Source organism: Trichosporon asahii (assembly GCF_000293215.1).
Source record: "Trichosporon asahii var. asahii CBS 2479 unplaced genomic scaffold scaffold00050, whole genome shotgun sequence".
In the NCBI taxonomy this organism is placed as follows: domain Eukaryota; kingdom Fungi; phylum Basidiomycota; class Tremellomycetes; order Trichosporonales; family Trichosporonaceae; genus Trichosporon; species Trichosporon asahii.
In genome coordinates, this window is record NW_014040874.1 from 3,072,243 (window position 1) to 3,088,260 (window position 16,018).

The 16,018-nt window shown below is 58.9% G+C and overlaps 6 protein-coding genes across 6 annotated transcripts; 4 read left to right on the forward strand and 2 right to left on the reverse strand.

Moving 5' to 3' along the window:
* Positions 1–618: 618 nt before the first annotated feature.
* Positions 619–1,429, forward strand: A1Q1_02361 (uncharacterized protein; the record flags this gene model as incomplete). The annotated part of the gene is made up of 5 exons (XM_014325306.1): positions 619–681; positions 739–898; positions 963–1,072; positions 1,128–1,259; positions 1,361–1,429. 5 exons carry the CDS (start codon positions 619–621, stop codon positions 1,427–1,429), a joined length of 534 nt encoding a protein of 177 aa, XP_014180781.1.
* Positions 1,430–2,305: 876 nt separating this feature from the next.
* Positions 2,306–4,838, forward strand: A1Q1_02362 (uncharacterized protein; the record flags this gene model as incomplete). The annotated part of the gene is made up of 3 exons (XM_014325307.1): positions 2,306–3,660; positions 3,720–4,136; positions 4,190–4,838. The coding sequence occupies 3 exons, from the start codon at positions 2,306–2,308 to the stop codon at positions 4,836–4,838; spliced, it is 2,421 nt and encodes an 806-aa protein (XP_014180782.1).
* A 790-nt stretch (positions 4,839–5,628) lies between these two features.
* On the forward strand, positions 5,629–8,491 carry A1Q1_02363 (O-acetyltransferase; the record flags this gene model as incomplete). The annotated part of the gene is made up of 3 exons (XM_014325308.1): positions 5,629–5,848; positions 5,986–7,137; positions 7,179–8,491. The coding sequence occupies 3 exons, from the start codon at positions 5,629–5,631 to the stop codon at positions 8,489–8,491; spliced, it is 2,685 nt and encodes an 894-aa protein (XP_014180783.1).
* A 718-nt stretch (positions 8,492–9,209) lies between these two features.
* Positions 9,210–10,040, forward strand: A1Q1_02364 (uncharacterized protein; the record flags this gene model as incomplete). Its single annotated transcript, XM_014325309.1, has 1 exon — positions 9,210–10,040. The coding sequence occupies one exon, from the start codon at positions 9,210–9,212 to the stop codon at positions 10,038–10,040; it is 831 nt and encodes a 276-aa protein (XP_014180784.1).
* A 236-nt stretch (positions 10,041–10,276) lies between these two features.
* Positions 10,277–12,276, reverse strand: A1Q1_02365 (hsk1-interacting molecule 1; the record flags this gene model as incomplete). The annotated part of the gene is made up of 3 exons (XM_014325310.1): positions 10,277–11,487; positions 11,534–11,699; positions 11,761–12,276. The coding sequence occupies 3 exons, from the start codon at positions 12,274–12,276 to the stop codon at positions 10,277–10,279; spliced, it is 1,893 nt and encodes a 630-aa protein (XP_014180785.1).
* Positions 12,277–13,025: 749 nt separating this feature from the next.
* On the reverse strand, positions 13,026–15,122 carry A1Q1_02366 (heat shock protein; the record flags this gene model as incomplete). The annotated part of the gene is made up of 2 exons (XM_014325311.1): positions 13,026–14,877; positions 14,929–15,122. 2 exons carry the CDS (start codon positions 15,120–15,122, stop codon positions 13,026–13,028), a joined length of 2,046 nt encoding a protein of 681 aa, XP_014180786.1.
* Positions 15,123–16,018: the final 896 nt, after the last annotated feature.

Genomic DNA, 16,018 nt, shown 5'->3' on the forward strand with positions numbered 1-16,018 from the left:
CTACAGGGCTGCTAGGTGACGAGCGGTCTGAGCACGGACGAAGCACAGACCAGATCAATGACACATGCCAATCATTTCGCGGAGGTGCTGGAGGAAGTCCGGTGGTTATGCGTGCTGAGAGTCGTGAGAAGAGAAAAGTGCATCAGTCGTCAGACCGGGTCTAAGAAGAGGTCTGTGATCTCCTCTCCTTGTTGTTGCGAAAGAGAATTGCGCAACGAAAGCCCATTCTCTACCGCAGTAAGTGATTAACGTCGAGCGATCAAGAAGGCGCTGGTCAAGGCCAAGCTCTGCCAATCCCTCCTCGTGTCGCAATGTGAGTTCGAAGGTGTCTTCGTGGCTCCGCAGGTCAAGATGCCCGCCGCATGCTGCATACCACGCCGAGCAAGAAAGCTGAGCGATTGGAGCAATGCATGTGAGGGGGTGTCAAGAGAATAGTCCACCAAGACGTCGAGCTGAGAATGCGGGGACCCCGCCACGCCACGCGTCCGGCACACGGAAAGGCCGATTTCCTCCGCCGCGCGTACGGCGAGCGGGCGAGCGCTCCTCGACGGCCAGTGGCCGCGATCGAGCAAGCATTCAACATCATCAGCACCCTAGCCACCACTACCCATCCCCATCATGTCTAACCAGGAGGTCATTGTCTCAGCCCCCGTCCCCAGCGAGGACGCTGTCGCCCGCAAGGTGAGCTAGGATACGTTGATATGAAAGCTGACAGCCGCAGTTCGACACCTGCGTGAGTATCAAAAACGTCATTCGCGTCATGGCGCGGCATGTCGACCGTTCGCGATCCCTATGAGTCTTCGGAGAGACTATGGAGAGTACTCCGAGGATGGAAGTGACAAGAGTCTGCCTGGAGGGCCGAATCTGGAGAGATCTCAGAATGGTGGAAGAGCTGTCTGTATGTGTCCGCACCGTCGGCTGGCAGAGCTCTGGACCGGGGCATTTGCGTCTTCAGTTTCCAGCACGTCTTCCCTGTGGTCTCCTGCACGTCTGCTTGGAAACTTGGGACTCAAAGGGTTGCGAACGGTGCTGTGCAGAGACGAGGATAGCGCAGATGGTCAAGGGGTCCTTCGTGATTCGACACGCACAGGCGGAAGCTTTGTTAAGTGTTCATGAGCTAACCTCAGCTTGCCGACCTCATCGTTGACGCTGGTATCGGATTCGGAGCTGGTGTTATCGCCTCCGTCATCCTGTTCCGTCGCCGCGCCTGGCCCATCGCCCTCGGCACTGGTTTCGGTGCCGGTGTTGCTTACTCGAACGTGAGTGTCCCTTGGGCGGAGACCGCCCCAAAGCTACCGCGCATGGCAGGTGTCACGCCTCTGCAGCTCCCCATCTGTTGAATGCCAAGCTGACGTCCCAGTGCAACTTCCGCCTCAACCCCTACGTCCTCCCAGGCACCAAGGTTGTTGTTACGGAGACCAAGCAGTAGATACCAAAATGAGATTATTCTCTAGAGTGACGCTATGCTAGATCTACGGACGTGAGGTGCGGCGCTCGTACAATGCTGTGATTCATGAGGATGGGGAGGGAGTGCGTTTTGCGATGATATGAGGGGTAATGGGACCTGGGTGGCCGAAGTTGAAACCCGGAGAACAGGGACGTCTAGAATGACTTCGTCTCCGTGGACTCCTGTTGTTGTTGTTGTCCCTGAGCCTCCCACGGCACACCTCCAGTTTGGAGAATACGGTCCTTCGAGTCGGGCCGCGGGATCTTGCGCTGCTCCTCACCCATGTACTCTGACAGATCAGCAAAGTGCAACACCCCAGACACTCACCTCGACGGTACAGAATGGCGCTGGTCACGACCAGGAGGGGGAAGGAGACAATAATCGTCTTACCGTCAGCATTTAGTCCAGATATGTACCTCAAGCACTCACCCTCAGACGGGCAGCATCACCTTTCAGAGGCGCCATTGTTGACGATATCGGTGCGAGAGATATGAGGAGGTCGCCATGAACAACGGTCCTGGGTAGCCGAACCGCTGACTTTTGTAAAGGGCGGGACTAAACAAAGGCCGATGTCCGGCCCGTCATCCGTCGAGGTGACATTCGAAGGGTCACCCAGTGGCCGGGTTGCTATCACAACATCACCCTCTAACACGTCTACTCGTATCGCCTATTCCGCAACGCCAGGGAATCCCATTCACCCCGCTTTCCTACTACCTGACACCTCACCGTCTAACTTCGAACAGGCTTCAAGCTCTGCTGACGTTCTAATCTATCCTTACCTCCGTTACTTTTCCTCACCTCTCCAGGAACACGTAAGATAATGACCACCACCTCGACACTAACTCGGACAGTATCCGGATGAGCTACAACAACGGCGGAGGGTACAACCCCTCATCGTCGTCAGGGGGTTACAATCCCTCGGCGCCCTTCGGGCTGGGACGCCCGCCTGCCCCCCGTCCGCCTTTGCCGCCCTTCCCTCCTCGTACAGGCTACGGTGCGCCCCCGCCACGCCCGACTCTAGCCCCTGGAATGCCGCCTCCCACGCTTCCGCCGGCCGGTACTCCGAGCTACCGTTCGCCGTACGATGAGTACAACCCTGCGGCTTCGGGATCTCCTCTCACATCCACGCCATCCTACGATGGAAGTCGAAAGTACGACGACGTGTACGACCCATACCAGCCGAGTAATGTTGCGCCGTACGATCCTTCAGCTCCCTCCGGTCTCAACACCCGCATGCCGACCCCGAGTACCAGCTACGCGTCATCTCCCGCTTCATTTCTCCCGCCCAAGAACCGCGGCGGAGATATGTCTGATCAGCCGATACTGACTGGCACTAAGCAAGTGACTATTGGCGATATCACGACGAGCGTTTACGACTTGCCCCCGAGCGAGCTCCCGATCACGAAGTACATTACTGTCAATCCGGACGACGCGATCGTCCTGCATCGTGCGATCTGCCAGGCAGGCAAGTCTGAGAGTTTATGGTACGCGGAAGGCTCGAATAGGGCTGGAGAGGGCTGGGCAGCTGCGGTTGAGTGGATTTTGGACGAGGGCATGAGTCGATCCAAGATGCGCGGATTTGTCGGTCACACAGATGCTCTGGGAACCGAGCTGGGCGCGATGCTCAAGGCTGTGGAGGGCTTCCGCGAACAGCTTCAGCAAAGCATCCGCAACCAAAAACCGATTAACCAAGAGTTCATCCTCTTCACTTCATCACCATGCGCTATTGTCAGTCTGGACACATCAAGTCGCCCTGAAAGCATCAAGTTCTGCAAGCTGTGGCGGGAGATCTGCACCGAGTTCCTCAAGGCGCAGCTGACTGTTGTGTGGCTTCCTCGCAGTAACGCTGTCGAAGGTTGGGTTCTTGCCGAGAAGATCGCCACCGTTGCTGCGACCAACTCGTATACAAAGCGCAAGAAGGAGCGCTCTTTGGAGGACATCTACAATCGTCCCGGCGGTGGCGACCCCCTACCGGGTTCAAGTACCATTCCCGGTCCCTGGCAGCACGGAGACGCCGACCCCAGTTTCCGCAAGCTGCCTTTCGAGCGCCCGCAGCCGCCGCCCCCTCGTGAGCCGTCGCCACCACCGACACGCCCGTCGCCTGCTGTTTCCTCCCCGATGCCGTCTGTTGATCACGATCACGACGCGGAGCAGCAGGCTGAACCGGAAGATGAGGGCATCAGGCCTCGCGCAGACGCTCTATGTGTCACGAAGTATGTCGAAGATCGAAAGAAAGGACGTGCTGACCTCAGTTTCCCGGACAGCGCCTCAGCAAAGGATCTTGGCATCCTGTTCGCGCAATTTGGCGAGATGTAAGACACCAACCACCCACAAGTGAACTAACAGGCAGTGTCTCTGTCGACATCTTCTCCATACCCCCAGTCCACCCCCGTTTCGCCTTTGTGGCGTTCGCCAAACCCAAGCCGTCGAACGCGGATGCTGTGAAGACCCTTCACCGTCAACCGATTAAGCTTGACACACCCTTCGCCAAGAAGAACGCCGAAGACCTCACGATCTGGAAGGGGTGGCCCGGAACGCTTACAGTTGTTGAATCGACTTCTGACCAGCTCATTCCGAAAAGCATTGCTCAAGACTTCCCTGACCTGCCCGCTTACGCTGTGGAGACTCAAGCGACATCGCCAGGAAGTGATCTTACCCGCAAGCGAGAGCGAGACGCTCAAGATATGACGTACGTGAATGACTGGGTACTCACAGCCGTAACCTTTACTGACAGTTGACTAGCCCCTCAGGCGTTCCTGAGGACTCACCTTCCAGCAAGCGCGCACGCGCAGATGCAGCTGCCAAGGATGCTGTCTCCAACGGCGCGGCGGTTCCGGCTATCCCTGGTCCCACTACTCTTCGTGCGCAGATCGATCTCGTCAAGAATGTCTTCGTCAAGCACGGGAGGGAGAACTGGATTGCTCACACTTGTCTGATTGCTACCGATCTTGACCAAGTGCGGCGACAGCTGCAAGCTGACCTGTACGCCACGGACGAGGCTGTCATCACCAGTCGCGAGCTGGAAGGAACCTTAACGTCCAGGGGTTTCAGTCTTCAGAGGATCGATGCGTTCGTGATCAAGACGTTGAAGGTCCTGGACGGGATCGCTTCGGCAGACGAACTCGAGAGCGGAGGTGCCCAGAAGGCGAAGGGCGATGACGGCGATGCCTCCGCTCTGCAAGCCGAGTTGACTGCCCTGCTCAAAGGATACCCTGCGCAGACTCGCGACGCCATGGCGGCTGCTGGCACTGTGCTCGAGTACCTGAACCGCGGCAAGGAGGAGCAGGAGAAGAAGCGTCTCGAGCTTGAGCGTCGCGTCGGCGTTATGGATGGGATGGTGAAGATTGGCGAGCAGGTCAGCAGTGTGGTGAAGTATCTTCTGAACGGCTGATGGGCTGACTGACTTGTGGTTAGACCGTCGCGGCAGTGACGCCTCGTTCTTTGGTCTTGATAGCTTGTCCAAGCACCATGTTGCTCAGCGTACCTTGTAGTCATACATACACCATTGTTATTTCTATGCCATACGTAAAGCAAGCATAACGGTTAAAGTTGAGAGCTTGTCAGTCGCATCATCGCATCACCAAGCGATAGACGGGAGTGTGGGTGCCGAGGTCACTGGAAGTTAATTCGGCTCAGTGAATTGCGAACACTAGCACGATTGCAGTGTGTTTGCGGACAATGCGTAGCACCGGATGTGATGAGGTCTGCGAAGTACGCAGTGATGCTTCGGACGCGGGTGGTGGACTGTCCACGCGAGTTGGTTGCGTGAACGAAAAACGGAGAGGTTGGATGCCGTAAGGGACCGCAGATCGCAGGTGTAAGGATGCCCGAGTTCAGCCTGGCCCACTGCACATGGACACGACTTGCCCTGAATAATCTTAAAGAGCCCGTCCACCCCGCGTGAAACGTCGCTTGTAGCCGTCACCATTCCAACATTTCAGTAACCATCTTCCCTTCCCTCTCCCTTTGTCCATCTACACATCACTCAATCATCACTCGGCAGGGCACAACAGCGACATCCCAACTCCGAGTCGTCCCTCGCCGCCCTCCACCGCCTCCGTCGCTTGCACGGCACAAGGCGACCATCCACTAACACCTCTTTCCTCCGCTCGATCTCTCACCTACACGCGCCGGCCTGGGGGTGGTAGCTTTATTTTCGCGCACCGCGACCAAGTACCGGTATGCCGCCCCAAAGCGGTCAGGCTCGCCAGAGCGCAAGCCAAGCCCGCCTCAACCCGATATGGTACAGCTACGCGTGCATCACCGTTCTCGCCGCCGTCATCCTCGGCAATCTCATGCGATGGAGCTTCCTCGACTACCCTGACCCGTACTACTGCGGCGCGCTTCTGACGATCGGCCGGTGGCTCGACCCGGGGACGTACAAGGTCTGGCAGCCAGAGGGTGAGTTCTAACACGGGCTAACCGTTGACATTCAGGCTGCTACCAGCAGGCGCTGAAGGGGACCGAGATCTCGCAGTGTCTGACCGGCACGACGAGCAACACGCGGGGACTGAAGGGACGGCATGATCGGCGGGCAGTCTTCATCGGTGACTCGAACGTCCGACAGCTGTACTTTGCGGCGGTCCGCGCCATCGACGGGGGTAAGAACTATACGCCGAAATGGGAGAAGGACGGCGACAAGCACACGAACCGCGGCGCTGTCGTCAAGTCCAAGGACGGCCACCGCCTAAACCTCGACTTTTGGTGGGATCCCTACCTGAACTCGACGGAGACGATCGCCTTCCTCAAGTCGACGCCGAAAGAACCCCTCAGCATGCTGGTCATGGGCTCGGGCCTGTGGTACCTGCGCAATCCGTCTTCGGGTGGTCTCGCGGCGTGGACGATGGCGATCCACTCGACGTTCGATCTGCTGCGCGAACACCAGGGACAGCCGGATGCGCCGCTGCAGACGCCGTGGGACACGATGGACCAGAGCCTTCAGTTCCGTATGCCTGGCTTACTGCCCTCGTCGGCACCGGCGCGCTCTAAGGATAAGCCGAACGCTGAGAACAACTTTGCACTCGCCGACACGGTTGTCTTCCTCCCCGTTCCCGACCCGGTCGACGAGAAGCTCTCGCCCGAGCGCGCCGCAACGATCCTGCACTCGGACGTCGAGGCGATGAACGCTGACCTGTCTGCGCGCCTGCAGCACGAGAACCCGCCGCCTGTGGTCCTCCCGACGGTGCTGAACGACCTCATCGTGGACTCGGAGAGCGACGATGGACTCCACTTCAGCGACAAGATCATGAACAAGCAGGCCGAGATTCTGCTGTCGTGGCGCTGCGCGGACGCACTTCGCCAGGACGGCCTGGGTCAGCCCTCCACCTGCTGCCGACGCTACAGCTATGTGCGCCCGCTGCAGGGTTTGCTCCTGGTGTTTTTGGCTGTGTGGTCTCCCCTCGTCGCGTACTTTGGCCACAAGCTTCCGGCGCACTCGCCGATTCAGCGCTTTGTGCCCGGTACCAAAGCTGCGCTCGCGGTCAGCACGTTTGGCCTCTCCGTCACGTACTTATGGTTCACGGACCGCACGACGATGTTCCTCAAGGAGAACAAGGACTGGGACCCGAAGGTCTTCACGATCCTCAGCGTTGTGTCTCTGGTTGCGGGCCTTGCGACTGTGAGGAACCGCGGCAAGGATTTAGGTTTCCTGAACCGCGACCTGACCGATGAGTGGAAGGGATGGATGCAGAGTGAGTGCAGCTGGTGCGGTGATCAAGGTGAGAGCTAATAGCAGTCGCGATCCTGATCTACCACTTTGTCGGCGCGTCCAAGATCTCGGGCATCTACAACCCGATCCGCGTCCTGGTCGCGGCGTACCTGTTCATGACGGGCTACGGGCACTTCTTCTTCTACTACAAGAAGGCGGACTTCGGTTTACAGCGTGTCGCGACGGTGCTCGTGCGCCTGAACCTGCTGTCGGTGGTCCTGCCCTACACGATGAACACCAACTATGTGTTCTACTACTTTGCTCCGCTCGTGAGCTGGTGGTACCTCATCATCTACGGCGTCATGGCTTTAGGGTCGCAGTACAACGACCGCGCGGCGTTCCTGCTGCCCAAGCTGGTGCTTTCGGCTGTCGCCATTGCCGCATTCATGCACTACTCCTTCCTGATGGAGTACCTGTTTGCGTTCCTGAACACGGTGTTCAAGATCCAGTGGACGGCGCGCGAGTGGACCTTCCGCGTCACGCTCGACCTGTACATCGTGTGGGGCGGCATGCTCACGGCGTACGCGTACATCAAGGCGAAGGAGCACCGGCTCACGGAGCAGCCGTACTTCAACCAGCTGCGTGGCGGCGCGTGCGTCGCTTCGGTTGCCGCGCTGGTGTGGTACTTCTGGTACGAGCTGCACTTGGAGAGCAAGTTTGTCTACAACAAGTACCACGCGTATGTCTCGATCGTGCCGATTTTAGGCTACGTTGTGCTGCGCAATGCGTCTTCGAGGCTGAGGCAGCACTCGTCGCTGCTGTTCTGCTGGGTCGGCCAGATCTCCCTGGAGACGTTCATTCTGCAGTTCCACGGCTGGCTCGCGGCGGACACTAAGGCGATTCTGCTGGTCCTGCCGCCAGAGTACCGCCCCGTCAACCTCGCCATCTCGACTGTCTGCTTTATCCATCTGTCCTGGCTCGTGTCCGGCGCCACGGGAGAGATCACGACCTGGATCATCGGCAAGGGCAAGGGCAAGGAGCGCTTACCGGCGCCTGCGACGACGGCGCAGCCGGCCCAGACGACGGACGAGATCCCGCTGCTCGATCGCAATCAGGGCGACAAGGACAGCGAGAGTGCCCCCTCGGGCTCTGGCTCGGGCAGTGGGTCGGGAGAGCCGGCGCTCGAGACGCCGGCGTCGCCGAACACGACGCTCGACAACAGCGGGTACTTCCGCGACAATGGGGCCGCTGTCACGGGCTACGACGCGCCGGTCCGCTGGAGCCAGCACACTGTGTTGTCGGTGGTGAGCAACATCAGGTCACTGGCGCAGGCGCATCTGTCTGTGAAGCTGGGCCTGGTGCTGCTGGGGCTGTGGGTGGCCAACTGGCTATACTAGCCGCGAACACAGTGAGCGGCGGCAGAGCGCAGCGTGGTGTTTCTCCTCTGTCTGAGAGGTGTTATAAGAGTGTAGACAACATACACATAATAGAATATGCAACATGGGTTTTCTGGCAGAGCGTCACGGAGCGAAGCCGAGCGAAGCGAGGTGAGCGTGTCGCACGAGTGTTAGCGAGGAAGGTGGAGTGAAAGTTGATGAGAGTACGACAGAGGCAGTGAGGCCAACAAGTGGCCGAGATATCGGTACAGTGCAAGCCGGAAGGTCGGCCCGGCTCTCGCCGGTAAGGTATTGATGTCATTGCCCACCGACATTTGTTGTGTCTGACAACAGTCAAGCCACTGACTTCACTTCTCGGTGCTCGCAGCACTCTCAACACTCTCCTCTCGACCCGGTCGACGTCAACGAGAGTCTCCGAATTCGGTCACATCTCTCTATCCTCCTCATCCGCCATCGATCACCTCGTCTGCTCCGTCTGCTCCGTCCGCGTCGTCCGCGTCGTCTGCCTTGTATCTAATTTACGCTCAGACTAAGCTCCATCCCATCACGAGTGAGTCGTCTGATGACCTGGACAGTCTAGAGAGTCTAGAGAGTCTAAAGCCGGGCCGAAAGTTGACAGCCAGTGCACATCCTCCTAACAGGTGCCTGCGGCCGAATCGGGACACACACGCTCTCCCATCTCCTGGAGTCCGGGCATACAGTCCTGGCGACAGACGTGATGGACCTGCCCTCGTCCCTCCCGACGACTGCGGCAGGGTACACGCCCTGCTTGCCGCATCCCAAGCTGTCATTCCTGAAAGGCGACCTGACCGATCTCTCCTTTGTCGACACGCTGTATGCGAACAAGTTTGAGTTCGACGGCGTGATTCACCTGGGCGCGATCCCGAACCCGCGCGACGATCTAGACGACAGGAAGCTGCACATGATCAACACGTGCAGTTCGTACAACATTCTCCGAACCAGCACCGACCACGGGATTAAGCGTCTAGTCCAAGCATCCTCCGTTAATGCGCACGGCCTCTCCTACTCCCCCCCTGGACATGCCCATTTTGACCGTTTTCCTATCACAGAACAAGTCGAGAAGAGGCCCGAGGACGCATACGCTATAAGCAAGGCTGAGTGCGAACTCCAGGCCACTGCTATTTGTAGGTGGGCGCCCGGGACGCGTGTAGCCAGCTTGCGCTTCCACATGGTGCGCGAGAGCTACGACCATGCCTGGCCCGATTGCACTGCCCGTGACATCTTCTCCTGGGTCAGCTATGAGAGCTGCGCTAGGGCTTGTTTGCTGGCGCTGGAAAAGGGGGAATGGAGGGGTCACGAGGTGTTCAACATTGTCGCGCCCGAGACTTGCTGGGAGGGCAGTGTCGAGGTACAGCGGAAGAAGGGCGAAGGGGCTGGAGAGAGGGCGGGCACGGTTGAGTTGCTGACAAAGTATTGGCCCGATGGAGAGTTGGACATGGCCTACTTTGAGAAGAATCCTCGGGCCGCCGCTTGGACTTCGGCCAAGGCTGAGAGGATGCTGGGATGGAAGCATGATCCCAATCAGTAGATGTCGTAGAAAGAGACACTATGTACCTCTTTTTTCTCCCGCTCACGCTCACTCCCAACCCCAACTCCCTCGCACCAGCGCCTTCGGCGCCGGCGCTCGTAGTTACTATGCCATGCATTACAATGCTATCAACAGACACGACTGTGCAGCGTGAAGAAGAAAAATGCTATCTAATGTTATACTCGCGACCACTTCTGGTCGCACCGACTGAATGAACTACGGACTACACTCGGCTCTCACGCCCGGCTCGGGCTGCCCTCTGACGTCGCGTACCCCTCTGCGAAAGCGTAATGCCTCTTCCTCGTACTCCCCGGCGTGCTCTTCGGGGACGAAAAGAGCGCCTCGTCGTCGAGACATTTGCCGCAGCGCGCGTCCTTGTCGTGCTTCGCCCAGCAGGGGCGACACACCCGCGTCGGCACGCACATGAGCGGATTCGGCGGCCGCTGGAGACACTGCAGCATGTCGTCGAGGTCGGCGAAATTCTTCGGATTGTTCGCAAACCGGCGGTGCTTGCCCGAGGCAATGTGCACCGATAGGTCGTTGTAGCGTACCCGGCAGTTCTCGCAGTAGCCGCTCGCCGTGTCCTGGTCCTTGCGCTTGTAGCCGGCGTCAACGTGCTCGCGATTCCGCACGCGCTCCTCGTAGGACGGTTTCGTCTGCGTTGTCGGCGCGCGCAGCTGCCGGAGCATATTCACGACCTGCGTCTGCGACAGGAACTCCTTCGTGGCTGCTGGCGCGGGTGTCTCCATGCCCGTCGACCGTCGGCGGGACACGCGCTCACGCTCCGCCTCTCGCTCATGCTTGCTTGCACTCACACTCGCGGCCATGCGCGCATTGCCCTTCAGCACCTGCACGCGCTTGCTCATTTGCATGATGGCGCGGTCCTTGTTAGCACCGAGCGCCAGAGCACCCCCAGGAGCAAACGCGTTGGGGGTCATGTTGGCCGTCGACGTTGACGCAATGTTGGACGTAATGACGACACTGTTGCCAGAAGCCTTGTCGTGGTACGGGAGCTCCTCGGGCAGCGGCGTCACGGGCATTTCGCGGAGCGAGTTGGATCGCTTCAGCGTCGGCACTGGCGGCTCCTCGCCCCGGAACGGCGTGTTCTCGACGTACAATGACCATGCGCGTTCACGCAGGTCGCGCACCAAGTTCTTCGAGTGCTCCACGCTCGGTGGCAGCTGCGACGACGTCGTTAACCGCAGGAACTGGTCGTGGATGATTGGCCATTCGAGCTCTTTCGTGTACTCCTTAATCATGACCGGTCGGTGTCGCGCAGTCGCGTCCTCGACGAGCAGGTACTTGCTCCCCGGTCGGAAGTAGTAGTAGTCTGGTCTCGGGGCAGAGAGATCACGCTCGCGCGTTCCGTTCAGCTTCTCGTCCGCGAGCAGGTTTGACAGCGAGTCGTGCTTCTCATTGTCCACCGGCGCGAGCTTGTTCAGCATGTCTGTGAGCTCTGCAGGTCAGTTAACTCGAACAGCACGCAAACTCACTCTTCACCGTCCACACCTTGATGCCCAGCTTCTCCGCCTTTGTCACGAGATCCGTTGCTCCCGTAGAATCGAGGAAGGGATTGTCACTCTGGCCCTCGCGCCGCCGTGACGGCGCCTTCTTCTGCGGCGACGCCGCGACCCCCTTCACCACGAGATGCGATACGCGCTGCGAGAAGAACTGGTCGACTTTCTGAGCAGAGTTAGACATGAACAGTACCCCAACTCACAGCTCCCATGCCTAGCACGCGCTGCCGGAGTCCGCGTCCGACACCCTCCTCCACGCCGAGCTCAAAGTGGAAGACGAGGGAGGGGAAAGCTTTGCGCCACTTGCCGATCCACTTGTCCTGCTCCTCGAGATGACGCGCTGCCTGCTGGGACGCCTCAGCGCGGGCGCGCTTTGAGAGCGTCTGATCGCGTGCATGCTGCTGGTCCAGCCGGAGGCGCTTGCCGAGGGACGTCGTTGTCGTCTTGCCCGCGTCGTACTCGAACACGTCGTGCGCCGGTGCCGGCTGCGGAACAGCTTTGGCCAGCTGAGACCGCGTGGTCCGATGCTGCTGCTGCTTCTGAGCGGCTGCGGTTGCATTGTGCGCAATGTTAACATTGACGCGTCCCAGCACGGTTCTCTTGAGCGGGTCATGCTTGGACGACAAGGAGGGTGTGCCGTTGGGCAGAGCGACGCCGTTTACGCCGGGGACTGCTTTTGAGGGCTGTGACGGGTTATTGTTGGAGATGTCGCGCATCATGGCGGTGGACTGGAGCGAGGACGCATTGGTGGAGTGGTCGAGGTGGGATGATCGCTGGGTGATGACTTTGGACATTGGCCTGTCCTTCTCTCTCGTCCGCTGTCGGGTAGAGGGTGAGCAGCAGGGGTAGAGGGAAGACAGCAGGGGAGAGGGAGAAGGACAGGCAGACTGGAGAGGAGAGGGAGGAGAGAGAAAGAGAGAAGAAACCGAGAGAGGTCGAGGAAGGAGACGTGAACGAGAAGGTGATACAGAGGACGGGGCGAGAGGCTGAGGCTGAATCCAACATGGATCCTGAGCGCAAGCGTGTTGTGCGTCAAACCACGTGCCGTACAAAGGCATCCACCTGCAGGATTGCAAGCCACTCGCCATTAACGGAAGCACATATTCTCTAATGTCTCATCACGCGTCGCATTAACTCCCATTAGCACCTCATTAGTATGTGCGGATCACAACTGCGAGATCACGGCCCACAAGAAATCAACCGCGTCACGCCTCCACTCTAAACCCTGGCAGGTCATGTTCGTCTTCCCTCTTCCAGTAACCCATCCGGCGGACTGTCTGCTCTTCCGCCCTCGCAAACAACACACAAACACACACAAACACATCTATGCGGTATCAAGTGCATTAAACACTGTTTGAGTCTAATACGAATCCATATTCTTCTTGTTTACCCATCGTCGAGTGGGTGTAAGGTGTGGGGGGGTGGGGTGGTTATGCAATGCTACAGTATTACAAGCTCGTTCCTTCTCTTAGAGCTCATCGTGGTTGAAGGGGACCTCGTCGTCGCCAGCCGAACCTCCCTGGTACAGCTTGGCGGTGATCGGGGCAACAGTCGACTGGAGCTCAGACAGCTGCTCCTCGTAGTCCTCGGCGTCGGCAGACGGGTTCGAGTCGAGCCACTTCTGCTTCTCCTTGATGGCCTCCTCAATCGTCTCCTTGTCGTCAGAGTCGAGCTTGCCACCGAGGCCATCCTTGTCGTTGATCTGGCCCTTGAGCGAGTAAACCATGTTCTCGAGCGAGTTCTTGGCCTCGATGCGCTTCTTGATGGCAGCGTCCTCGTCGGCAAACTCCTCGGCCTCCTGGACCATGCGGTCAATGTCCTCCTGGGACAGGCGGCGGTCGTCGTTGGTGATGGTGATCGACTCAGACTTGCCGGTACCCTTGTCAAGGGCAGAGACCTTGAGGATACCGTTGGCGTCAATCTCGAAAGTGACCTCAATCTGAGGAACACCGCGAGGAGCGGGAGGAATGTTGGTGAGGTCGAACTGGCCAAGCTTGTTGTTGTCCTTGGTCATCGAACGCTCACCCTCGTAGACCTGGATCTGGACGGTGGGCTGGTTGTCGACGGCGGTGGAGAAGATCTGGGCCTTCTTGGTGGGGACAACCGAGTTGCGGCCAATGAGCTTGGTCATGACACCGCCAGTGGTCTCGATACCGAGAGTAAGGGGGCAGACGTCGATGAGGAGGACACCGTTGGCGCCGTCGTCGCCAGAGAGGACACCACCCTGGACGGCGGCACCGTAGGCGACAGCCTCGTCGGGGTTGATACCCTTGGAGGGCTCCTTGCCGTTGAAGTACTCCTTGAGGAGAGCCTGGACCTTGGGGATACGGGTAGAGCCACCGACGAGGACAATGTCGTCAACCTCGGACTTCTTGACACCGGCGTCCTTGAGAACCTGCTCAACGGGCTTCATGGTCTTGCGGAAAAGGTCAACGTTGAGCTCCTCAAACTTGGCGCGGGTAAGGGTCTCGGAGAGGTCGTTGCCGCCCTCAAAGGACTCAATCTCAATCTTGGTGGACATCTGCGAAGAGAGAGTGCGCTTGGCCTTCTCAACCTCGCGACGGAGCTTGCCCATGGCCTTCTTGTTGCCAGAGACGTCGACGCCAGTGTCCTTCTTGTACTTCTTGATGATGTAGTCCATGACACGGTTGTCAAAGTCCTCACCACCGAGGTGGGTGTCACCGGCAGTGGCGAGAACCTCGAAGACGCCGTCCTCAATCGAGAGAAGCGAGACATCGAAAGTACCGCCACCGAGGTCGTAGACAATGATCTGACGCTCCTCCTTGTCCTTGACACGGTCAAGGCCGTAGGCGATGGCGGCGGCGGTGGGCTCGTTGACAAGACGGAGGACGTTGAGGCCGGCAATGGTTCCGGCGTCAATGGTGGCCTTGCGCTGGGCGTCGTCGAAGTAGGCGGGGACGGTGACGACGGCGTGGGTGACGGGCTCACCGAGGTAGGCCTCGGCGGTCTCCTTCATCTTGGAGAGGACCATGGCGGAGATCTCCTCGGCGGAGAAGTCCTTCTTGTTGCCCTTGGCGGTAACCTGGATCATGGGCTTACCGGCCTTGGAGACAACGGCGAAGGGCCAGTGCTTCTTGTCGCGCTGCACCTCGGGGTCCGAGTACTTGCGGCCGACGAGACGCTTGGCATCGAAGACAGTGTTGGACGGGTTCTGGGGAGCCTGGTTCTTGGCGGCGTCACCAATCAGACGCTCCTCGTCGGTGAAACCGACCCAAGAGGGAGTGATACGGTTGCCCTGGTCGTTCGCAATAATCTCAACCTTTCCGCCCTTCTGGACGGCGACACACGAGTAAGTAGTTCTGCACTGTTAGCTGGAGCTCAACGCAATGAGAGAGCTAGATTGTACTCACCCAAGGTCGATACCGATGACATTTCCGTAGTTCTTCTCCTCGGTCTCGGCGGCACGAACGAGGTTGCCGGCGGGGAGGAAGCAGAGGCAGCAGAGGAGGACGAGGGCGATGAGGCCGACGTTTGCGAGGATGGAGCGCTGGGCCTTTGCGGCTCGTGAGCGCTTCGGCCTGATAGTGGCACGAGGGTATGCCATTTTGGCTGAAGGAGTGTGGAAGGTGTTGTTGGGGTGGACGAAGGAAAAAAGAAAAGGGAAAAGGATGTGGTTGGTGGTGGTAATTAATATCTATCTCTGGTGGTTGTCGTCGCGTCTGGCTACTACTCGCTTGTGGGTGGGTCAGTGCAACGTGGCACCTGTGTGACGTGGCGTCGGGATGGGCTCCAGTGCCAGCGGGGCAACTCCGGCGCGTCTACGAGGGGATGATGAATTGCTCCCGCACCGCCTGCTTGTCTCCGTCCGCATTTGCCGCCCGCCCGTCCGCACGTCGTGATCCTGAGCTGAGTAGTGCTAGGCGTTTCTACCATTTTCGGCCCAACCGCCGCCGCGTCAGCCAGCAAATGCAGCAAAGCCGCACTCATCACCGCCGACCGCGGCATCCACTCTGCTGCTGACATCCCCTTGCGTGGCGAACCCTTTCCTTCCCGCACTCAGAGTCCCGGTCATTCGGTCGCTGCATCGGGTGTCAAGGGTGCTGCTTCTTACTCTTGTCCATTGTACATCGAGGCACAGGTGACTGCCATCCGCACCCGTGATCGTCAGTCGTCGCCACAGAGGGCCATTGGCCCGAGCGTAGACCGCTCATATCGCGCTCATGTAGCCCTTGTCTAGCTTGTCGCCTATGCATCAAAAATCCCCGACCTCCCCGACTTGCCCGAACACTTCGGACCGATCACAAAAGAAACAAGACACGTCATGCTGCACCGAGCGTTTCGTGTCTCGGCCGGCCGTCTAAACGGCGCTGGCAGCTGACGTGTCCTCATCGCTGCAAGGTGCCTCGTCACCACTGTCGATGCCCGCCCGCCTCGTCAGCACCTCCGAAGGCACGGTCACGAGCTGACTCATCGACGTGGCGAGGAACATTGCAACACTGG